Genomic DNA, 25,081 nt, shown 5'->3' on the forward strand with positions numbered 1-25,081 from the left:
TTGTCCATAATTAAGTTCCTTCCTCATACCACCAATGGGCACATGCATAAATTGTATATAGGGTTCTTTTTTTGGTTATGTGTTTCTTTTAAACATTAGAAAAGTTGGCAGTTGTATACCATCAGCACAATATGCAAATACAGGAGTTTTTTCATACTCAAAAGTTGAAACAGTCTTGAGTTTTTTCTACTGAAAAAGTCTTGAATTTTTGCACCTTTGGAGTTCACCATGTTGCTTTAAGCCACATCAGATGTCAAAGGAATTTCATGTATATTTGCTTTCTGTAAAAGTTCAAAACTATATTCTTTCCTAGCATTAGTCATATACCTGTGAAATCAGTGAGTCTCTTTTCATCAGCTGACATGTGATATTTTTCTGGCCCACACACAGTAGATTATTGCTCTTTGTAATCTGGAACACTATGATGTTGATCCAGTAAAGTCATTAATGCCTCTATTGTTCTCCATCATTTTTTGGGGAATACTGAAGTTTCTGAGCTTTGAAAAATACCTAATGTCAAATTCTAATTCCTTGTAGTTATGACCTCTTTATAGTTCCCTGTCAGAGGATGTCTTCCATATCTAGAAGATAAAAATATGCCATTCATGTTTTTTTCCAAGTCTTTGTTATAGTCTCACTAAAATACCCCTCTACAGTCCTAATGTCTTATTCTTTCTGGAAGTGGAAGATGCCACACGTGAACTTAATATAGCAATGACTGTCCTTTTGTGCCATGGACTACAGTGGTAATAAATATGAATCTAAATATCTGAGGAGCTACTCAAACTCTACCTTGAATTAGCAGCAAATCCTGTTGCTTGGTATATTTTTGGTCAAAACTATCAATCAGGACGTTTTAACCTGTATCTTTGCTGTGAAGGGGCTTTGTTGCCATTTTTAACACAAGGGGGCAGCATCATCACCTTCACTGTCTCCATCACATCTTTAGCATGGGCACATTGGACCCGGGTAGGGAGGGAACGGTTTTATAAGTATGTATTATTATTTTTAATATTCGTCATCTAATAATGCTTCTAGGTATGATGGTGATGATTATGGAGAGAGACTGCGAGGGTACTTCCTGTAGTTGAGGAATTTGTCTGCAAATAAAAGCCTCCTGTAAGGAAAAATCTCCTGTTTCCTTTCTGCTCTCAGTACTCTTACTGGACATTTCTGTGACCACATGTGTGGGAGTTTTCTCACACCAAAGCAATTCTCCAGCTGTCTAGTGGATACCGACTGAGTATCCCACAATTTAACTCAACTCTGACACTATCTACTTGGAAATAGCATCAGATCCCACAGGCCTCATAAGACCCTTGCCCCTCTCACTTCAGAGGTTAGTCACAAGTCCAGGTTATCACCTGAACTTCTAACTGGCTATAAATCAGAGGTTCTCATGTTCCCCTCCTTAGCTTTGATCATTTGCTAAAATAGCTCAAAGAACTCAGGAAGCCCATTTACTTACTATGTTGCTGGTTTCTTATCAAAGGCTATAACTCAGGAACCGCCAGATGGAAGAGATGTATAAGGTAAGGTATGTGGAAAGGGACATGGAGCTTCCATGCCCTCTTTGGGTGAGCTACCCTCTCTGGTGCTCCACGTGTGCACCAACCCAGAACCTCTCTGAACCTGTGTACTTTGGGGATTTTTATTGAGGCTTCATTACATAGGTATAATTAATTAAATCATTGGCCATTAGTGATCCACTTAACCTCTAGCTCCTTTTCCCTGCATGGAGGTCAGGGGGTGGGGTGGAATTAAAAGTTCCAACTCTCGGGACTTCCCTGGTCATCCAGTGGGTAAGACTCCGTGCTCCCAGTGCAGGGGGCCCAGGTTCGATCCCTGGTTGGGGAACTAGATCCCACATTCATGCTGCAACTAAGAGATCGCATGCCACAACTAAGAGTCTGCATGCCGCAACTAAGAAGTCCTCATGCCGCAACTAAAAAGATCCCGCATGCCACAATGAAGACCATGCGCAGCCTAAATAAATAAATAAATAAATAAATAAATAATTTTAAAAGTCCCAACTCTCTAATCACCTGGTTGGTTCCCCTGGCAACCAGCCCTCATTCTGAGGCTAATCCGGGAACCCCCAGCCACCAGCCATTCCATTAGCATACAAAAAGACACTTAGCACTTCAGAGATTCCGGGGGTTTTAGGAGCTCTGTACCAGGAAACTGGGACAAAGACCAAATATATATTTCTTATTATAAATCACAGTATCACAACTCCTCTTTTGTTAGAATAGTTGTCATTGTGAAGACGCTGTGCTATTGTGGTTTATTTTTTTAGTTAGCTCTGCAAATAATGAGGCTAGTACAGAAAAGAAACAGTGAGTTATATAAAGCAGCTATTGATTTGGGAGAAGGATAGCCTTTTGTAAATGACTTATTTTGGTTTCCTGATGAAGACACTGTTAACTGAAGAAAAACGTGTTTTATTCAGGGACCTTACAGAGTACTATACAGCCCAGGAAACAGCCTCTCAGATAGCTCGGAGGATCTGTTCCAAAGAGGTAAGGGAGGAGCCAGGATATATAGGAGTTTTTGCAGGAAAAAAAAACCCAAATGTGTAGTCGAACATCAAAAGATTACCGCTAATCACAAAAACCAGACCTGTCAAGTTAATGAATTTAGCACTTTTCTATGTCTGCGAAGATGCAAGAGTCTGGCTCATTGAAATTATTCCTTTGATATGCATTTTAACTATCTATGTGCATATCATGTTTTTCTCCATCTGAATTCTCCCCAGGGCATACCTTGGGTTGGGGGGCTGTGGCGGTTACATTGGCATCTGACGGCCGACAATATTCTTTGTTTACTGGAATGGCAGGCAACATTTTTTTTCCACAGCGCCTCCTCTTGGTCGTAAATTAGACAAAGGTTTGGGAGGCATTTCTTGACCAATTTGTCCCAAGGTGCTAAGAAGGCTCATTCCTAGATCAGATGAGGATTGTGTTGATAGGCCACTCAATGTGCTAAATTTTGGATTAGGCCCTGTTAATAACCTAAAATTCTCTGGATCTTTTGTTTTACTAGTCTGTTATGATCCAGGGGATGTTTTCCCTTGTTGCTTCTTCCCACACCTAGAGTTGCACTATTACAATTAATTCTATATAGAGTTAGATGTATGATCTATCTCAAGATGTTTAGCCATCAGTAATTTTGTCAAGAGGCCTGGCTACACATTGGGTTAAAATTGGGTTACAACTGGGTAAAAAGCATATATATATTTAACTGGGGTAAATAGAGTGGACTTGTTTGGGGCCCTTTAATGTTGGGGACCATAGGGGGTCCCTTTGGCCCATCCAACCTTAGGTAGTGTTGTATCAAAACCTTTTGTTTTAATCCCATTAACATATATTTTATTTATCCCATTTCTTAATAACCATCTAAAGATTTTTATCCTTTTGGGACAAGTCCGTTTAAAATTTTCACCTTTTTGGAAAGAAATCTATAGACTTTCTCTCAGGTTCTTATTTTCCTGTTAATCAATCTAATTAACAATTAATCTCCTGTTCATTAGCATCTGTAAGACCCATTGAGGGTAAGTTGAGACCACAAATGAGGCTTCCCAAACTGGTTTTTTTGTTTTGTTTTGTTTTAAACTGAGGGAGTTCTTAGGTTAGCTATTTTTTTTTTACCACCTTCTAATTTGTTTTTTCATAGGTACCAATAAAATGGCTGTTTATGAGAGCGCTCTAAAAATTCACCAATTTAGATGTTTCCCCAATTTAAAGGATCCATCGTCTGGCCATTGATGAGATATATGTTAATAGTGACACAAATCAATAACAAGCTAGAGGCGGCCCCACAAGAGAGTGCAAAGGATGCAGCCTTCACAAGATGTAGAAAGTTTACTCCCCAAAATGGTCTAAGAGAGTAAAGGACCTTCATTGTACAGGTTGACAACAACGAAGGTGAGGTTGACAAAGGCCCCTTATGGGCACCTCGTATGACAAATTCTTTCTGGAAGTGGAAGATGCCACACGTGAACTTAATATAGCAATGACTGTCCTTTTGTGCCATGGACTACAGTGGCTTGGCACAGCCAAGCCAGAAAAAGAGACTGCTCAGGACCCCAGTCTATTTGATTGGCTGCCAAATGTAAACCATGTGTGTATCTTCCAGAGCACAGAGACCAAGCTCTCAAATTGAGATTATTAAGAACCTCATTTTTAATTTGTAGTAAAATTTTACAACTTTATTTTTTCACAAAAGTCAACAAAGTTCAAGTATGTTAGTACAGGTCTTTAACAACAACAACCACAGCAACAATAATAAAGCAATACAGACACAGAGCACAGAGTTTGGCTTAAAAAACTATATCTTTCTGGATTTTATATGTTATTTGTTCTTCAGCAATGTCTTGTGAGTTCTCATATGTCTTGGTGATAAGAGACATTGTAGAACATTATGCATAGGATATAATAAACATTTTCTTTCTTTTTCTCATATAACTTTCTCCATTAATGGCAAAATGAGATGGGGGGGGCATTTTACCATTCTCTCTCTTAATATTGCTAGCAAAGAACTGAATATAGAGAGAAGTCTGAAGTTTTCCACCTAAGAGAGAATCGTGGAAAGTGTCTGGTGGTTATTTATGTTTTCTTTTTTTTCACATTTCACATTTCCCTCACTTTTACTTGGGCATGTGTGACTCATGTCCAGGACCAGGGGAGCAACATTTCTTCATAACTCATGGAATTAAATGCTTACACACAATTTTGCTGGTTTTTTCCTCCTAAAGGGAAAACCCTGCTAAGAACAGAATGAGACGGAAAGACTTGCAGCTAATTATGTTAGCTGTGTCAATGGCATAGCCCCAAGAAGCCAGCTCTCCAGTCCCTGAATCATGACTGCAAAAATTGGCACTGTGCTGTTTAGCTCCCTAAGGGATGTAATTATTTTCTCCATGATACCCAATACTTGAAATGACCTCAGCAAAAGCAGTTCTTTTCTTTTTTTCCCTTCCTCTAGTGTGTGGCAAAACAAATTGCATTTGTAACAACTAGAAATTCCCGAGGCCTTGTCCTCACTGGCGGATGGCCTGAGGGATGCTGCTGGTGCAAATCAAAGAGCTCAGTGGTTCTGCTTTGTGCTGTGCTAGGCAGAAAAAAACTTTGCCTCTTATCACCCCATCTTCCTCCAGCAAAAACCTGAGAAATGAGACATGATCAGTGGTTCATAGTACTCGGAGTACTGTCATAATCCCGAAAGGTACTGTCCTACCTTGTCCTCTTGGTGGCTGAGGGACTCAAACCAGAATAGGTAGATTCTTAACCCTTTTGAGGGACTGTGTAGTTGTCCCTAAAATACACATCATCTACCTGGTCTCTAAGATTACTTCAGAGTTTCTTAGTTGTTGCCATTATTCCCATGCTCTCTGTGTCCTTCCACAGGCCTGATATTTTCTTCCACTCTGTTTCAGGGCTCATCGTCGGGGTGATCCTGAGGTACGGCACCACTGCCACCAGTGGTCATGACAAGTCACTCAGCTGCACTCAGGAAGACAGAGCCTTCAGCACCTTATTAGTGAATGTCAGTGGGAAGTTCTTCGAATACACCCTGAAAGGAGAAATCAGCCCTGGCAAGGTCAACAGTGTAGAGCAGAATGACATGCTGAGGAAGGTGAGCTCGGGCCACTCAGCCACTTTGGTCCTGATGTGGTTTTTGATTTTCTGATTCTGTCTCAACTTTGTGAACAGAAATCTTTTCACACTCCTGGAACATCAGTAACATTCCTGGCTGTCAGTTGGGCTAGGAAGCTTTTGGACTGTGATGAGGAGAAGGAACCAGATTTCAACTTGAGCCTTTTAGCTTTGTCAGACTGATGTGGGCCACCAATGGTGCAGTGGGTTCGTACATCCCACTCAGCTCCTGTCACCAACTCCCATCTCTTTTTGATTATGTCTCTTACTCTTGTTATGGTTTAGGGATGATATTGTTTCTTTCTTATATTAAGATTGGTTTCTTATTTTTCTTTTAGCTTGTTATAATCGGTGTTCAGAAGTGTTATTCTTACTTCTTCGTGGTTATTTTACCATATTCTACAAACATTTATTGAGTTTCCCACTCTCATTGGTGATTGATGCTAAAGGCTTAATGAATCTTCAGAGGAAAAATGTCTTGTTGTCTTAGAGTTTGAGTCCACATGTTGTTTTTCATTTAATGTTGCGGGTAGCTAAAATACTCCACAGGAAAAGGGATTATATATCTCTTCACTTCACTTGGGTGATTTCCAGGATAAGCACAAGATCTGTATTTATCCACATACATTCTAGTACCTTATGGACGCGGGCTTATCAGCAGGAGGGCTTCCGTATAAAGTCTGGGGATCCAAGTTGTGGGAGACCCCTTTAATATGTGAAAGCTTGCAGTCAAAGAGTGTAGCCTGTGCTCCAAAAGTGAAATTATTATTGTTCTCAGGATCTGCCATAATCCTTAAAGAAAATTATTCTCAGCCTGGAGCGTTCAACATGCCCATCTTGTCTCTGTCCCTGGAGACTTTGATCTAGTCCACATTACGTATCACAAAAGGGCGGTCCTAGTGAGCTCTTTGCTCTCAACCCTTCATAAGAATGCATGGGATTTCCATAAACATTTGTGAAATTAAATGCAACTGAGAAAGATACCCAGTGTAATACCACACTAATGGCTGTTTACATTTAATAATTAGAATGGAGATTTAAAATAATTAATTGAAATAAAAGCCAGTTAATCTACCAACGTGAACAAATTCTTTAAAAAGGTTAGGAGGCTTTATAGAATGTTTAATTCTTTTCTGGATGTGATAAGGCTTTGCTGATAGTTTCAGAGTGATTTCCCTGATTGCCTACAGGTAGTTTTAGTCCCCTTAGAGTTGATGAATTTATGTTGATATTCAGGAAGTCACTAGCACCACTGGAGACTTTGATCTAGTCCACATTACGTACCACAAATGGCTGGTCACTCAAAAGAGACTTAAATTCAGTAAGATTATGTCTATAAATCATTATGTGGTAGGATACAGGAAATTAATAAAGAATCATGACTGCATCTTTTATTGTAGTTGAACCTTTATAAAGGTTTGATAAAAATCAAGATGTTTTCATTTCTTGCTTAAGAACGTTGACCAGAAGCTTTCTGTGAGTTCTCAAAATTGCATTGAATTGTTGTGTCTTCATACATGTTCAACAACACACCAAGAGTAGAAGGCAGAAGTGCTGTGTGGAGAAGAACAGGCCAGTGCTCATGGGAGCTGTGGCTTCTCTACTGTGCTGAGTCTGTGATTTTTCACATTTATGTCATTTGTTTTAAATATTCAAACTTTAGTCAGTGGCTTAAAATATTAAGCAAATATTATGGCACCAATTGGTATTCAACAAAAAATTGGCTTTTTTTCTTTTTAAACTTTTAGGTAACATTTGATCCAGAGGTCTTTTTCAACATTCTGCTGCCTCCAATTATTTTCCATGCTGGATACAGTTTAAAGAAGGTAAGGAATTTTTGCCAGTATTTCTTAAAGCATGGGAATCTCTGCTTTAATTTTCCTGCACAATAGTCTAGGTTTTTTTCCTTCTCTCAGATTGCTTATTACTGTGTTCTGTACCCACTCAGAGACTACAGTTGACTCATCATCAGTGACTCATTTCTGTTTTAAAGTCTGGAACTCTCATCCATTGCTGGTGGGAATGTAAAATGGTATGGCCACTCTGGAAAACATGTTTGCAGTTTCTTATAAAACTAAAGTTGAAATTACCATATGACCCAGCGATTTTATTTCTGAGGATTTATCCCAGAGAAATGAAAACTTCTGTTTACACAAAAAACTGTACATGGTTGTTCATAACAACTTTATTTGTAATAGCCCCAAACTGGAAACAAACAAAATGTCCTACAATAGGTGAATGGTTAAACAAGCATCCATACCATGGATACTACTCAGCAATAAAATGGAACAAACTATTGATACACAAAACAGCCTGGATGGATCTCAAAGGCATTATGCTGAGTGAAAAAAATCCAATCTCAAAAGGTCACATACTATATGGTTTCATTTATATAGCATTCTAGAAACGACAAAATTATAGGGATGGAGAACAAATTATTGGTTGCCAGGGGTTAGGGATGGTGGGGATGAGAATGGGAGGGGGTGGCTGTGACTGTAAAGTGGGTAGCATGAGGGAAATCTTCATGGCAGTGGAACAGTTCTGCATCTTGATTTCAGTGGTGGTTACAAGAATCTACACATGTGATAAAATGACATAGAACTATGCACACACATTGTACCAATGTCAGTTTCCTGGTTTTGACATTGCACTACAATTATGTGAGATATAACCAGTGGAGGAAACTGTGTGAAGGTACCATGGGACCTCTCTGCACTATTTTTGCAACTTCTGTGAATCTATAATTACTCCAAAGTAAAAAGTTTTAAAAATATCATTATTGAGGGAGGGTCATTGTGTTCAGTAGCAGGGTTGGGCCTAAGCCCCTAGATATTTTAAATACCAAATACCTTTATAAATGGTGTGAGTGGCTCCCTTCCTCCCCATTGTGGGACTATTCTGTGAAAATTTAGCCTCCAAAAAGGCCTACTTCAGATAACAGCCAAGGACCTTGTTTCAGCTGTCTTTCTGAAAGGGGACTAAAGGAAACCTTTTCAGTGAGCCTAGAGAAGAGAGATCTTGGCTGCCAATAAAACTCAGTAACATCCTTAGGAAGTAGAGAATGCCTTTAAAGTTGATAAACCTCTAGATAGATCAATCAAGGTAAAAAAAAAGAGGAAAGAAACAAATTACCTATATCAGGAATGAAAGAGGGGACATCAGTATAGACCCTTCATACATTAAAAGGACAATAAGAGAATAATGTGAACAACTTTGTACCAATAAATTTGACAACCCAGGTGAAATGGACAAATTTCTCGATCGGCACAAATTACCAAAACTGACCCCAGAAGAGATGGAAAACTTCAACAGCCCTATATTAATGAAATAAACTGAGTTCATAGTTAAAAACCTTTATATAAGCCCAGATGGCTTCACTGGTGAATTCTATCTGGCATTTAAGGAAGAAATAATGAGTCCTACACAAAATCTTTCAGAACATAGAGGAGGGAACAGTCACAACTCATTTTATGAGATGGTGCCTGCCCATCAGGCTGGTTCTTCTGTCAAAGCAACTCTGCAGTTTTCAGAAGGTTTTTAAACTCTTCCCAACCCACACAAATATAGTTATTTATGGAGCATATGATATAAAGAACTTTGCATATATCCTTTATTTCGGTTTTTACATACATTATTTCTGATCATCACAGAAACTCTGTAAGAATGTGAGGGTGGTAGATTACCTCACACCCCTTCTCCCCCAGGTTTCCAACTCAGTTATAAACAGACGCAAGGAGCTGACTGGCAACTGAATGATCAATTTATGACCCAAAGTCCCTGGTGACGCCTCTTGGATGATATAGTTTAGCCCTTGGTAATGGGGCTCCTTACTGCCGACCTCATGAATTGAAGACAGATGCCCTTTAGCCACCAATTTGGTCACAGTCACAGATAGGGAGGCTGAAATGGAGAGATCCTAGAAATTGCTGGGCCTGCCAAAGGCTGCCTCTTTTGCTCATAGCATGGAGGCCATAGGAGCAAAAGCACTCCCCCACTTTTCGTAAGAGAGTCAAGGCTACAAGTCAGGGTCAAGCCAATCTCCCCCTTCAGAGATCACATGGCCCCTTCTTACTGCATCACCTTCAAGGGAGGAGGGATGGAACTTAAGTCCCCTCTCCACAATGGATGCTTGAGGAGCGGGAGGCTGTGTGTGTTTCTGCACACCAGCCCAACGCACATCTGGACACTCACAGACATGTAGAGAATGTCCTGCATTTTACTGATGATGAAGCCAAATTGAGAACGATTAAGTGACGTTTGAGGTTATGTAGGTGGTGCAGGACTGAGTCAAGGTTATGCCTGTCTCTCTGACGGGAGGGCCTAGAGTTGTTCTTCTGTGTTACATTCTTTCCAGATACAGGTTTTCTGTACCAAAAAAGTATCCTTTTTCTGACTTATTTATGAGGTCGCCAAAGTAATCTGAACCTATATGTCAGCTATTGACATGTAACAAATGGTAGATGATCTTACAGGTATAAATAATGTTATTCTTTTTCTAAATAAAGAGTTTGGGAGCTGCTCTTAAGATCAAATGGGTGATGAATAATTTGGTATTTTTAAATAACTAATCTTAATGTATAATCAAGGTCATAGTTGCTTCAAAATGAAACCAAACCATTGGTTTGTGAAAGCCACCCTAATGGCTAAAAAAAACCCTTAGTGTTTGCAGAGCCTTCCCTTTGTCAGCTTCATTTTCTCAGAAGAAAAACAAATAACAGGCTTTGCCAGTTAACCAATTTAAGTTGTTTTTGAAATGCTAGTCTTAAAGGTTATTATTAGCTCTTAGTTTAGTCTCTTTCCTTTTTAATCAGGCACCTAAGTAGTTGGTACTTATGTGGTTGCCATCTCTGATTAAATGTTCCCAATTAAATGTGTAATAAGTGTTTCACCATTTAACCTCTGGTATGTAAACAGATTCATACCCTTTGACCTATGTACATGTAGTTGTCATTCAGACATGGGCCTTCTTTTTTCTAACTTGAAAAAAGTACCATGGCCTTAGCTTTGATTTTGTGCTACCACTCAGTTTGCTTAGAGGGCATTGGCAGGGAAAGAATTCACCTATAGAAGCTTTCATTTGTTGTGAATTTCCCCCAATACACACACACATACGCACACACACCATGTTCAAATTTGTCAGGGGAATGGGCGATGATAAGATTTCCCAAGGAGTAGGAATGTAAGGCTTAGAATGGTACAAGTAGGAATTGGGATGCCAGGTGGATTTTCATTGAATGCAAACCTTCTCATCCTGATCTGTTTTAGGTTTATATTCTCAAAGGCTTTACCAGGACATGTCATCTCCTTTTGTTTCTTTTTGCCATTCTATAATGGAAAGGGAAAAGAAGGGAGAGACTGAACCAGTCATGGCCATGTGAACCACACGTGACTGTGAACGGTTAAGGCCAAATAAGAAGATGATGAAAGATACAGGATTCCACTAGACACCTCCTGTCCTTCTTCCCTAAAAGGATGTGGTGGGACTCAAGAAGGGCATCTTGTGCGGTGAGAGTGCAATGCCGAGAGTGCAATGCCTTGGGATCAGAAGACGTGCTTTCCAGTTCTGGTGCTGCGGTTTGGTAGACATGTGACTTCAGGCAGCTCACATCACACTTTTGAGCCTCAGTTGTCTCTCATATAAAATGGTCCCAAAACCACCTTCATGATGAGGTTGTTGTGAGAATTGGATGAGCTAATATGTGAAAGTACTTTGTAAACTATGAAGTATATAATGAAATACTAGGTGTAATAATATACAAATAAGTGGCATGTTATACCTTTTCAAGGTGCAATAAAATTCCAGTTCATATCAACAGATATGAATGGGATGGGTAATTTGTGTGTGTGTGTGTGTGTGTGTGTGTGTGTGTGTGTGTGATTTTAGAATATATCATGAATGCATTTTTGGTGGTAGATTTACATTTCTAATTTTCTGCTTTGGCTAATATCATAAATACAAATTTACTTAATATATTCAGTCCAACCATAGGAATGATTACCCAAAAGAAAGCCGAGTGGCAAGGGAAAGCACATCTAGGATTAAAATTTTGCTCCTGGATACTTCGCATAGTTTTCATTGGTCTCATGTCTTGTCCTTGATGCACTCCCTCCCTGGTTTAAGCACTTGATGGAGCTTTTAAAGGCAAGTAGGTCACAGTTGTTGGTTTTTTTTGAAGTCTAATTATTTTTCAAAACATTGGCATATAAATGCATTAGCATTAAAAAAAGACTGAGGACAATGACTGATTTAGGAGGCAAACATAATGTGTCTGTAATATGTACAGGCAGTACCTTCATTTGATGACTGTCAGTGTGGGAAGCCCTTGAAGGATTCTGTTCTGAGCAGGTGGTTTAGGGGCACTAGGGATTCTTTGATGCCTTCTTCACAGCCTCAGAGAGGGGCAGGCATTGGGGAAGGCTGAAGCCAAGGTCTTAGGTCCTCTGTCTGGAATGCAGGCCAGTGGTCGCCTGCAGCCCTTTGTCTGATCAGACTTCGTGATGGCTACTTGATCCAGGCTGAGTGCTTCTTCTGTGCCCTCTCTTTCCCTGGTGGTGCTTAGCTCACATGCTGGGGCTCTCCTGCCTTTTAAAATTTCTAGATAAAGTGTTCCTGTTTAATTAGGGTATTTAGGGGATTTTGTTTGTCTGTTTTTGTTAAATAGTTATGATTGTCCAGTGTGAGCAGCTTTATGCCTTGAGAAGTAAGGATCATGTCTCAGGGTCCCAAGAACAGGGATTCTCCCCATCAGAATATCCACAGGCCCAGTGATTTATGAGAAGTAAATTCGTGTGTGTGTGTGTGTGTGTGTGTGTGTGTGTGTGTGCGTGTGTGTGTGTACGTGTACACACACCTATAAATTTGCCCATCTTAGATGAACTACCTGTTTCTTGTTTCTCCACACCTATCTCTATTTTCCCTCTTGCCCAGGCTCCAGAGATTAATTCAGATGAATATCAGAAGACTATGCCTTGAGAAGTAAGGATCATGTCTCAGGGTCCCAAGAACAGGGATTTTCCCCATCAGAATATCCACAGGCCCAATGATTTATGAGAAGTAAATTCGTGTGTGTGTGTGTGTGTGCGTGTGTGTGTGTACGTGTACACACACCTATAAATTTGCCCATCTTAGATGAACTACCTGTTTCTTGTTTCTCCACACCTATCTCTATTTTCCCTCTTGCCCAGGCTCCAGAGATTAATTCAGATGAATATCAGAAGACGCCTCTGATGCTGAGTTAACCAGAAAGCTCCTTAGCACTTTCATAGCTTATTAGTTTTCACACACACACACACACACACACACACACACACACACAAAACGTAATTTAATATAATCAGCCAGAGTAGTTTTTTCTGAAATTTACTAAGGCCTTGCTTGCTTGCTCACTGATTGGTAGGACAAAGGATATCTTAAAACCATGATTTTCTAAGGCTAAATAGCATTATTCAGGAGTAACTTCAGTTGTTAATTAATATAATAGAAGCAGTAAGTAAAGTTTCACTTTTTAAAGACTTGTAGTGTTTCTAATGTTCACTGTCAAAATTCACAAAGTGATTCCTGCTTTTTTGTTTTATTCAGAGACACTTTTTCAGAAACCTGGGGTCTATTCTGGCCTATGCCTTCTTGGGGACTGCCGTTTCCTGCTTCATTATCGGGTAAGTGACTCTTTGTGATATAACCAAATTACCACACTTCCAAAGAGATGAGATCCACGTGGGTCCACAGAATCCAATATTTTCCCCAGCTTTATTGAGATATAATTGACACATAACATTGTGTAAGTGTAGGGTATACAGTGTGTTGATTTGACACATTTATAAATTGCAAAGTGATTACCACCATAGTATTAGCTACCACCTTCATCCGGTCACATGGTTACCATTTTTTTTTGTGGTGAGAACATGTTAGCAACGTTCAAGTATGTGGTACAGTATCATTAGCTATAATCACTATGTTGTACATTAGATCCCCAAACATTAATCTTGTTACTGGAAGTTTGTACCCTTTGAGCAACACCTCCCCATTTCCCTCACCCCCCAGCCCCTGGCAATGGCCAGAGTCCAGTATTTTGATGTTTATGATGATTGTAATTAAGATCTAGAGTTACATTGTCCAGTGTGGTAGCTATGAGCCACATGTGGCTATTTAAATTGAAATTAAGATTCATTAACATTGAAATAAAATAAAACCTAGTCTCCAGATCTTAATTTCTAATAGCATTCTTCATTGAAAAGAACCAGGGCCCCTTGCAGAAATGGCTGATTCTAGGGCTGGGGCAGCAAATATACAAAATGACAATGGAGCATCTTACAGTGTCAGAGTAAGGAAGTGCTCAGAAAACAAACAAAAAGGATATGGAGCATGTCAAAGGGACACAGAGCCAACCTGAAACCCCCCCCCTCCCTAATGGCTGAAGAACAACAAAAGAAATAACATTGTTTTGGATCATCACCCAAAGTATAAAACAAATATATTTGCGTCTATACTGATATAAATAAATGATTGGATGAATAAATAAATGGGGGAAAAGTGACAAATCTGTGCAGAAGAATTCCAAATAATTATGCAGATACAGTCCCCCTCAAGGAGATGAAGTTTGGGCCTTCCCCCCTTTGATCGTGGGCTGTGCCTGGTGACTTGTTTCCAAAGAGTACAGCATGCAAAGGAAGAAGAAAGAGTAGCTTTACAGAGGAGAAACCTGGCAAACACTGCCTCAGCCAGATGATCAAGATTAACACCAAAATTGGTAAATCATGTTGATATGCTGTACCTTTGATATCTGTGATGAGAATGGCACTTACCGCTGTGTCTTCCTCCCAAAATCACATTACCTCAGTCTAATCATGAGAAAAAAAAAATCAGACAAGTCCCACATTCTGCAAAATACCTGACCAGTACTCCTCCCCAACTGCCAAGGTCATCAAAAACAAGCAAAGTCTGAGAAACTGTCACAGCCAAGAGGAGACAAAAGAGATGTGATGACTAAATGTAATGTGGTATCCTGGATGGAATCCTGGAACAGAAAAGGGATAGTAGGTAAAAACTAAGGAAATCTGACTGAAATGTGAACTTTAGTTAATTTAAAAAAATTAGCTGGAAAGCTGGAGATAAAAGCAGGAGACTTTTATGCCACCAAAACAGGAGGGGCTTGGACTTCGTCCTTTAAGAGAGACAAGCCATTGAAGAGTGACAGGTTAGATAACTGGTATTGCTGACTATAGGGAAAACGCTACCATGGAGAAGTCTATTGCTCAGCTCTAAGCTTATGATAGAAGGAAATGGAGAGGAAGGTCTAGTTTCAAGAAATATTTAACAGGTAGGTGAAAGAAGCCTTTGATAAGCAACAAAGAGCAAATCAACTCTGTATCATAGAATTCCTGTGAATTGAAATATGGCTGTTTAAGTGTCTGGAACAGTGCCAATGTCTGGCACACAGTAGGCAAGCACTAAGTTATAGCTATTTATTCTCAAAAGGATTTAATTCTGCAAATAGTTCTTGAACTTCTAGCTTTGTCAATCTACTGTTCTAGACACCTAAGGTACAAAGATGAGCAATGATATGGTCTTGACCTTTAAGAATCTTATTATTGGGGGTTGGCTGTAGGGTACAATGAGTCTATTCTGTGGCTATTTATTTTTGGCATTTTATTCTTTTCGATGCCATTGTAAATGGGATTTTCTTAATTTCTCTTTATTCTGTGGTTGTTTTTATTCCCCTAATCCCTACAGCTGTTACCAACACACACACACACACACACACACACACACACACACACACACACACAGACGCACACACACCCTTAATAACATGTACTAGGCCTTTTAACACTCTTCACTCCTCCCAATTTGTCAGCTGTCCTGTAGGAAATGTGCTCTGGCCAAGTTGAAATATTAACTTGGTGGTCCTTCTTGGGCCATATCTCATTCTGCACAGTATAAGGAGGGCTTCTGCTGGCCTGCCTAACCCATGCAAAGAGTGAGAAGCCAGGTATGTCAATGGGTACGCCGATATTTTAATGGGATGTTCAAAGAGTTTTGCCTCTCTTCCCTTATTTGAAATAATTATTGGCAGAGAAGGTTGACCAGTTGGATCTTTGTGGCCAACCCATTTTTTTTCTCTCCGGCTTCATCCAGTCCACTCATTTCCATGACTTGCATTTCCATTGACTTCCATGACAATGCATTTCCATGCATTGTCTTAGAATCCTGGGAGTTTTGTAGCAATTCATTACCCATTTTGCAGGGTTCTTTCTCTTCCTTTCTTCCCTACAACCCAGTTGCTTAAAATGCCCTAACCGTTGCTAATTGAGGATCATACTTTATAGTTGTAAATAAGCACAGTTTTTTAAAATGGAGTATTCAGATATTTCAGCAAGATGACATTAACTGCAGACCATTACTTGGTGCCAAAGTCTTATTTGCACATGTTCCTGGTAAGTGTCCAACCACAGCAGCTGCCCGATGTTGTCACAAACGTCTCTGGAAGTACAGTATTCTAGTACTCCTCTGCTTGCTCATTTTCCAGGTTACTCGATTAGATGGGTTTTCTTTTCTTTTTTTTTCCTTCTGACATAGTTTACCTTCCCTTCTTACAGAAATCTCATGTATGGTGTGGTGAAGCTCATGAAGATTGTGGGGCAGCTCTCGGATAAATTTTACTACACAGATTGTCTCTTTTTTGGAGCAGTTATCTCTGCTACTGACCCAGGTATTTGCATATTTGGCCTTATCATTATGATGTTTTATTATTTAAATCTTAAAAAGTTCAGAGCAATCATTAACTTTCATTAAAGTAGGGAGACTGTAGTATTAACATGGAACAGTGGAGGAAGAGACCAGTAAGTGGTCTAACAGACTTAGATGGCTCTTCTGAGAAGGGTCTGCATTTCCCTTTTCTTCTTCTTCTTATTGTAAAAATAAAATAAAATAAAATAAAATTTACCATCTTAATCATCTTCAGGTGTACAGTTCAGCAGTGTTGAGTATATTCACATTGTTGTGCAACCAATCTCCAGAATTTTTTCATCTTGCAAAACTGAAACTCTATACCCATTAAGCAACATCTCCCCATCCTTCCCCCACCCCACCCCCCAGTCCTGGGCAACCACCATTCTACTTTCTGTCTCTATGAGTTTGACTACTGTAGATACCTCATATAAGTGGAATCATCAGAAGTTGTCTTTTTGTGTCTGGCTTATTTCATTAGCATAATGTCCTCAAGATTCATCTATGTTGTAACGTGTTAGAATTTCCTTCCTTTTAAACCTGAATAATATTCCATTGTATGAATATACCACATCTTGTTTATCCATCCATCTGCCAACAAGCACTTGGGTTGCTTCCGCCTGTATTTCCCTTTTGTCTTTCATTTTAGAATGTCTAATTTAGTCATAATTTTTACACTTAGACTGTCTGTTTTCTCAGTGTTGTGCTTTTGCATTCTTTTAGGAAACCTATCATTTGGTTTAAATAATACCTTTGCTTAGTAGAAATGCACACCAGTACCTGTAGTGAATGTAATTTAATTTGTAAAGTCCTTTTGTGCAATATTCCTGCACACTGTGATGTGGTTCCTATTCATAAATCTCTTACCTTGTATTTTTCAAGTGTTAGTTGAACCAGTTCTTAAAAGTGGAATTATTATATACCTTTCCTCCTCTGCAGCTCAAAACAAACAAACAGGCTCTCCTCTCCAAGTTGGAACCCATAATTGAATCGGTTCACATAAAGTAGTTACGGCTATTCTTTCCTCTAGTGTTAACTACTGAGAGTGCCATTGCAGGGAAAGAATTTATGGAGAAAGAGCTGATCTTGTTCTTACAGTACAGATGGAAAGGTCTTTCCATTGTCTATGATGTTCTCTGACATTCTGGGCAGTAATGATCTCTGAGATATACGGATTCCCACCATGCCCCACCTCCACTTCACCGTGCCTCTTGGGGGGTCCTCTAGATCAGTGCTACCCAATAGACCTTTCTGTGATGATAGAAGTGTTCTATAGTCTTCCCAATCCTTTATGGTAGCCAGTAGCTACGTGTGGCTATTGAGCACTTGAAATGTGGGATAGTGCAACAGAAGAACTGATTTTTGAACTTTATGCTCAGTAATTTAAGTTTAAATGGCTACATGTGGCTAGTGGCTACCGCGGTGGTTAGCACAGCTCTAGACAGTTGTGTGGCTCTGAAAAATCTTGATGATCCAAAAACCGTTGATCTCTCTCACTGCCCCCCTATTTTTTTTAATGTTTTTTAAATTTTTTTCCCTTTTTTTTTTTTGGCCGCACCACGAGGCATGTGGGATCTTAGTTCCCTGACCAGGGATCGAACCCATGCCCCCTGCAGTGGAAGCGTGAAGTCCTAACCACTGGGCCACCAGGGAAGTCCCTCTCACCCCCCTGTTTTCTTACAAACACTCAGTAAATTGATACTGAAGACTTGGCTGGTTGAAGCACCCTTGTTTGTGAAAAGAATGTGGGATGTGGAGTTCAGGTGGTGATTTGAGTTCTAGCCCTGCCAGTCACTAACCGGGTGGCCTGGGCACACTTTATCTCCTGAGCATCAGTTTCCTCATTTATGAAGTGGGAATAATGGTACCTGTTTCCTATTGTGAAGGCCTATTGTGAAGATTAAATGAGATAATGCATGTAAAGTGTTGAGCATAGCATCGGCTGGTTATGTTGGTCTCTTATCAACTTCTTCTGACTCAGGCAGAGATTTCTCTGTTTTACCTCTGTGTGTGTGTGTGTGTGTGTGTGTGTGTGTGTGTGTGTGTGTGTGTGTGTGTGTGTGTGTTTAATAACAGGTTACCACTTAACCTAAGCACTGTGAAAAGCAGCTTTATTATTCTAACACTACAAGGTCTGTGACATCTCCAAATGTGTGTCTGTTGAGAAATGATTCTATATAAGTTTAAGAAAGGTGTTTAGTGTCTCTGAAAATATATTACTAACTATACTCATCTATAACTTTATTACTAACATCTTACTAGTACCACCAATAAGCAAAGGGAAGTTAGTGTAACTTAAAGATTACTGATACTGTTTTCTGAGCCATTAGTGTCGCTTCATTTAATTGGATAGAAAGGCTTCTTTTTCCAGATTATCTTTGTAATTGTTTACTTCACTTTAATGTGTCCATGCTGTGGTAGAAAATAATGGAAGGCATTACCATGACACACCATTTTTATTTGTCCTGTGAAGATTGGCACAGTAAGGGTTTTATAGAAATGAAAGTTCTAGAAAATTGAAACTTTAAACTTATTAAACATCAGGACATTAACTTTAACTGCTTTTTAATGGAAATCTTTCTGAAATGTAGAATGTTTTTGTAAATTAAAAGTGTTTTACCAGCTTCCTAAAAATCTGTTGTTTGAGAACTTGGGCCATAAAAGAAATAAAAACTTTAAGTGCAGAGTTAGAGGGGAACCATAAGACCAAATTGACTTTTTGTGCCTGGTGCATCAAACAGAAATTCTGGTATTGGGATATGTAGTGGTATTGATGGATATGAAAGAGTAAGAGTCCTTGTCCCTGATTTCACTGTACTTGGCTCTTGTGTTTGGTCTTCCTGTTGATAGGGACAGCCTGTGCGTGGTATGCTATAGGCTGCTCTGTGACCAGGAGCCCTCTCCATTCCGTGGTTATGTATCATGGGTGCCACGTGCCATCTTTGTGGACTGTTAAATGGATCCACAATTCAGGAAAGAAAATATAAGTTTCCAACCTGTAGTATTGCTACATTCATAAGCAGCTACCAGAGAAAATGAGCGCCATTCCTTCCTGTGAACCATTATGCAGTGATTCCTCTCACTGTAATCCTGTCACTTTTATACCCCTTGAGTCAATCAGACCCACTCACAGGTTTCAAAAGCTGTGATCTGTGCTGTCAGAGAGTAATTCTCTAGTTGCACCACCCAGGCTGGTCAGTCTTTTGCTTAGTCTTTGAGACTGAGTTCAAATCTGCCACCTGTAGCAGATTTGTAGTAGCTCCCACAGCTCTTGAGTCAGGTCTATTTTCTACGTAACATTACTTGCCGCTTTGTGCTGAGCATTCGCAAGTGCTAAGTACTCTTTAGTACACAGATGGAGTGTTCAGGGAAAGTTAGTTGAAGGAACAAAGTCAGGTTCTTGATTTTTCCTTCTTTCTCTTTCCACTATTGTTTCATTTTTCCCACTGCTTTTTAGATACCTGTACCAGCAGTCTTCAGTCAGTGAATTGTAATTTCTCAGTCCATGTCCAGTTGGAAACAGCTGTTGTGACCTTGTTCTCTCTGATTGCAAGGGTCCAGCTGTGGGGGGAGCCACTCACCCAGTCTGTCATCCCCTTCCTACCCCCACCCCCGCATCATCTTCTGGTTGTCCGCACCTGTAGTCCTCATCTTGGTTGGGCACAGGTTTGTCCAGGAGGGACATGGCCGACTTCCTGCCTTGCTTTCTAAGGTGATGGGCAGGGAGAAAGAGAAATTGAAATTCAGAACAGCCAAATTCAGACCAGTACAAAGTGTTAATCATTAATTATGCAGAGCTAGTGTTTATTGTCATAAATAAATGAGTTAACTGTACATTATTATTATTATTTTTACTACTGGTACAGTAGTATTTTAGGAAAATAGTGTTTAAAAGTCAAAGGGGCTTTTGAAAATCGTGTACTCAAGGCTTCGCTTTACTCTGTCTTTGGACTTTGCTGTGCACTATTGGATGGCTTCCGTTTGCCCCTCCACATTTCCACACTCCCCTTCCTCACTGGGAGGCTGACTGGTATGGAAGATTGCAGAGGTTCCTTTGCCTTCTACTTTCCCATTGGATTTGTCCACGGGGAGAGCACCAGTGGGAGACTGGGAGGAGGCTAGACATGCAGGGTCCCTGTGGGCTGGCTGTGTCCCTTGAACAAAGGTCACAGCTCCTGTTGGGTGACCCTCTCCACACAGCTCCTGGTTCTGGCAACCACTCCTTCCCTGGACCCTTTGAGCCTAGGGATGGTATAAAAGCTCCCTGTTTTCAGCCACAGGTACTGCCCTCCCCCTCTCCCGTGCTCTCTACACACTTCTATAAATAATGCCTTTATAAACACTCCTCAAATTACTCATCTGTTTCCTGCCAGAACCCTCGCTGATAAAGTCCTGGAACCCAGGTGTCCTGGGCTGCCAGCCTGTGCTCTGTTCGTTGAGATTAGCCTCCACCAGTCTTGAGTCCCTGAGTGACTGACTGACTGATGTGAACAGAGGCCTCTGGTGCCAACCCCCAGTGGACGTACTGTATGAGTAATAGATAAAATTTCTCTCGGGTTTGACCACTGAGATTTGGGGAAGTTTGTTACAGTAGCAGAGAGCAACCCACCACACAGGGCCTGTTTTCTCATCTCTAAATTGGGAGATATGATACTACTACCTTCCTAGGGTTTTTATGAGGACTAAATGAAATTGTAAAATGTTTAGCATAGTGCCTGCTTCCCGGTAAGACCTTAATAATTGTTATTATTATCATTGTTAATTTTTCTTCAACATTGGGTTCAAAACAAGACAATTCTTGTGTCATATAATGATAAACTAAGAGTAGAGGTTTTGTATTAGTCAGGTTTCTTCAAAGAAACAGAATAAATAGGAGACATATGTGTGTGTGAGGGGGAGAGGGAAAGAGACATATCGATTGATTGACTGCTTGATTGTAAGGAACTGGCTCATGTGATTATGGAGGCTAAGAAGTCTCAAGATCTGCATTGCAAAGGCTTGAGAACCAGGAGAGCCAATGCTGTAGTTCCAGTCTGAGTCCAAAGACAGGCAGAGAAAGTGAATTCTCCCTTACTCTGCCTTTTTGTTCTAGTGAAACCTTCAACAGACCACATGAGTCTCACCCTCATTGAGGGGTGCCATCTGCTTTACTCAGTCTACTGATTCAAAAGTTAATCTCATCCAGAACCTCACAGACACATCCAGAATAATGTTTAATCAAATATCTGGGCACCCCATGGTCCAGTCAAGTTGACAAGTAAAATTAACCATCACAGGTTTTATGTAAGGAGCCACACATATCGTTCATGTAATCGTTCATGTAATAAATAATACAGAAAACAAGAACTTTTTTTAGCCTAATCCCTAAAGATTTTTCCTGTTGTGTAACTTGGTAAACTGTTTTCAAGGGTGGAAGAAAGAGATTGACCTTGTTTGTGTCTTGTTTTATGCAGATGACATGTCTGTCCTTTAGGAAGTATGCCTGCTGGTGATGCCCCCTGTTGATGTCTGGTTAGCATCTGAAAGCTTAGAGTAGTGGGCCTAGTAGTAGTGCCTAGATTTAAGGATTATCTGGAGCAGCCTCATGATATAGTTGACATTTTTCAAATCCAAATTATTTTTTGTTTACTCTCAATAAATGAGTTACACTTTTTGAAAAGAAAGGCGTGATGGGAAGTGGTTTCAGAATCTCCCTTAATCCCTAACAAAAATAGAGAAAGCAAGACAGCAAAAAAGAAAACACAGACTCTACTAGCTGACAGAGTATCTCCATGAATCCCCAGTTATCAACTGGTGGTGTCAAACTACCTGTAGCAGTGAGACTTAGGGATAAGAACAGCAGCTGTGCTGGAAGAAGCAAAGGAAAGAGGGGGCTGCTGGTCATTTTGATTGTCAGGGAACCTAAAAATTTCCCACAAGTATTCACACTCAAAAGGAGGGATCCCCACTGGGAGCAAAGAATTTTATGGTCGTATTGGATAACAGCAGTTAATATTGGGAGGAGGCTTTACAGGCTCTAATGTGTTGGGGAGGGCAAGGAGACTGGAGGAGGTGTGAGGCTGCTGGAGTGACCTGGGCCCTCAGACCTCTCAGGAAATCCCTTGTAGAAGATCTCTCTGCAAGGACAGAGCCACTCCCTAAAAATGACCTGCTCGGACCACAGACTTTGATTGATGGGGCATTAAAGGAGAAAGAAAGCTCAGATAGTAATGGTGGAGGCCAGAGGAAGTAGATCTGAGTATTGGCTACACCTCTAGGTGGCTATGCCTCTGGGCCATATTTTTAATACTTCAATGTAAAACCAGAAGAGGGAGCCCTAGAGCCATGAAACTGGAAAAGCTGTTCTGGACCTTCTACCCCCTACCCACCTCACTTAATATGGGCAGCAGAAATGGATTGAGGTTGAACTTCATGTAAATATAAGAAAAAATGGGGATAACCCCTATGAATAATAAAGTTACAGATAATGAAGTCATACCAGAAGAAGAGGGTCCCAAAGCAGATGAAACTTTATTAACATTCCAACAGAAGCTAAAGGAAGTTAAGAAAATGATAGAAGTTATAAAAGAACTGTGTACATCAGCATTGGAAAATTCAGAAATGAGAGGACTACACAATAGGGCGTCATGAAAAGAGAGCTGACAGAAAGGAATGGAGGGGGAACCCATGGAGAAAAAGAGATGTAAAGTATTAAAACAATAAATTTGAAAATGGGTAAACCCCAAATGATAGTGTCAAGGAATATACATTGGTGGTCAAACTATAAGGAAATGCAAGGAAATGATTCCTATAAATCAGGTTACTGGTTACTTTTGAGTGAAGGAAGGGGCTTGAGATTGGGATGGAACATATTGTGGGGGGCTTCTGTGGGGGTTGGCAAAGTTCCATTTCTTGAACTGGATGATGGTTACAAGAGTGGTTGGCTTATAATAGTGCTAAATATTTGTTTGGTTTTCTTTTCTAATAGTATCAGTTAGTAATGCATTTGGCTGCAAATAACAGAAAAATCTGGCTAATACTAGCTTAAACAGAGAGCTATTTAACTTGGCTAACGGCTCCGAGCTGGTGCCATGGCTGCCACTACAATCAGGCATCCAGGCACTCAGTCTTTCTAGGGCATTACCCTTGGGTTTCAGACACACCTTAGTTGCCCCATGGAGGCAAGATGACTGCACTGCGTCCAGTCTCCACCCTCTTCCAGGCAGCAAAAGTGGCACTCACCGCAAGGGAAGCTGAAGAAGTGAGTTTAGTTTTTCAGGTCCTTATGGCAGAAACTAACAAAGCAGAAGGTAGTTTTGTGTGAGTGTTGAAAGAGAACCCCGCCTGCATGTACACATTTAGAGCAGTGGTTCTCAACGGGGGGGGTGATTCTGCACCATACCCCTCCCTCCCACCCCACCCCACCCCCGCCCAGCAGACATTTGGCAATGTCTGGAGACATTTTTAGTTGTCACAACTTGGCAGGGGAGAATGTGCAGTGCTACTGGTATCTTGTGGGTAGAGGTCAGGGATGCTGCTAAACTGTCTTACGATGCACAGGACAGCCCCCACGACAGAGTTATGTGGCCCCGAATATCAGTAGAACTGAAGATGAGAAACTCCAAAGCCCTTTCAAGTGGGTCCATAAAGTCAAAACTGATTTAATAATAATAGAAGTACATCATTTGTCTTTTTTACTTACGTTCTTTCACAAGTGTACCATTGAGTGGAGTTTTCCAGGGGCTATATAATGTGTGATACTGACTCTCTGTTGATCAAATGCAGAAACAGATATGAGAACCATCTATCTTCCATTACTTCAGATGTTAAAGAGATCTGAGAAAATGTAAAACAGTGGCTCTCTTCTCACTATTTATTTTTGTTTTGGAAAATATAATTATTTTTCATTAAAAATATGTTAACATATAATGGTTTTACTAGTAATTTAAATGAATAAATATTTAATTTTTTGTTTTATTCAATATTGATACCTATAGCCCACAAAACTAAAGCTCTTTGGGGCCTCAAAATTTTCTAAGGGTGTAAAGAAGTCCTGAGATCAAAAGTATGAGAGCTGCTGGTCTGGAAAATAGCTGATTTTTTTTTAATTTTTAAATTTAATTTAATCTTTTTATACAGCAGGTCCTTACTAGTCATCAATTTTATACACATCAGTGTATACATGTCAGTCCCAACTGCCCAATTCATCACACCACCATCCCCACCCCCCTGCCACTTTCCCCCCTTGGTGTCCATACATTTGTTCTCTACATCTGTGTCTCAATTTCTGCCCTGCAAACCGGTTCATCTGTACCATTTTCTAGGTTCCACATATATGCGTTAATATACGATATTGGTTTTCCCTTTCTGACTTACTTCGCTCTGTATGACAGTCTCTAGGTCCATCCACGTCTCAACAAATGACCAAATTTCGTTCCTTTTTATGGCTGAGTAATATTCCATTGTATATATGTACCACACCTTCTTTATCCATTCTGTCGATGGACATTTAGGTTGCTTCCATGACCTGGCTATTGTAAATAGTGCTGCAATGAACATTGGGGTGCATGTGTCTTTTTGAATTATGGTTTTCCCTGCGTATATGCCCAGTAGTGGGATTGCTGGATCATATGGTTATTCTATTTTTAGTTTTTTAAGGAATCTCCATACTGTTCTCCATAGTGGCTGTATCAACTTACATTCCCACCAACAGTGCAAG

General features: G+C 40.2%; 1 protein-coding gene across 1 annotated transcript in view; it reads left to right on the forward strand.

The window, feature by feature from the left end:
- The window catches only part of SLC9A7 (solute carrier family 9 member A7), a 147,532-nt gene that overhangs the window by 63,653 nt on the left and 58,798 nt on the right, over window positions 1-25,081 (forward strand). Inside the window, exons 2-5 of the mRNA XM_024116911.3 lie at window positions 5,438-5,637; window positions 7,406-7,483; window positions 13,237-13,313; window positions 16,254-16,366. Of these exons, the coding sequence (XP_023972679.1) occupies window positions 5,438-5,637; window positions 7,406-7,483; window positions 13,237-13,313; window positions 16,254-16,366 (468 nt within the window). The remainder of the gene's footprint in view (window positions 1-5,437; window positions 5,638-7,405; window positions 7,484-13,236; window positions 13,314-16,253; window positions 16,367-25,081) is intronic.

This window comes from Physeter macrocephalus, chromosome 21 (assembly GCF_002837175.3).
Source record: "Physeter macrocephalus isolate SW-GA chromosome 21, ASM283717v5, whole genome shotgun sequence".
Lineage (NCBI taxonomy): Eukaryota > Metazoa > Chordata > Mammalia > Artiodactyla > Physeteridae > Physeter > Physeter macrocephalus.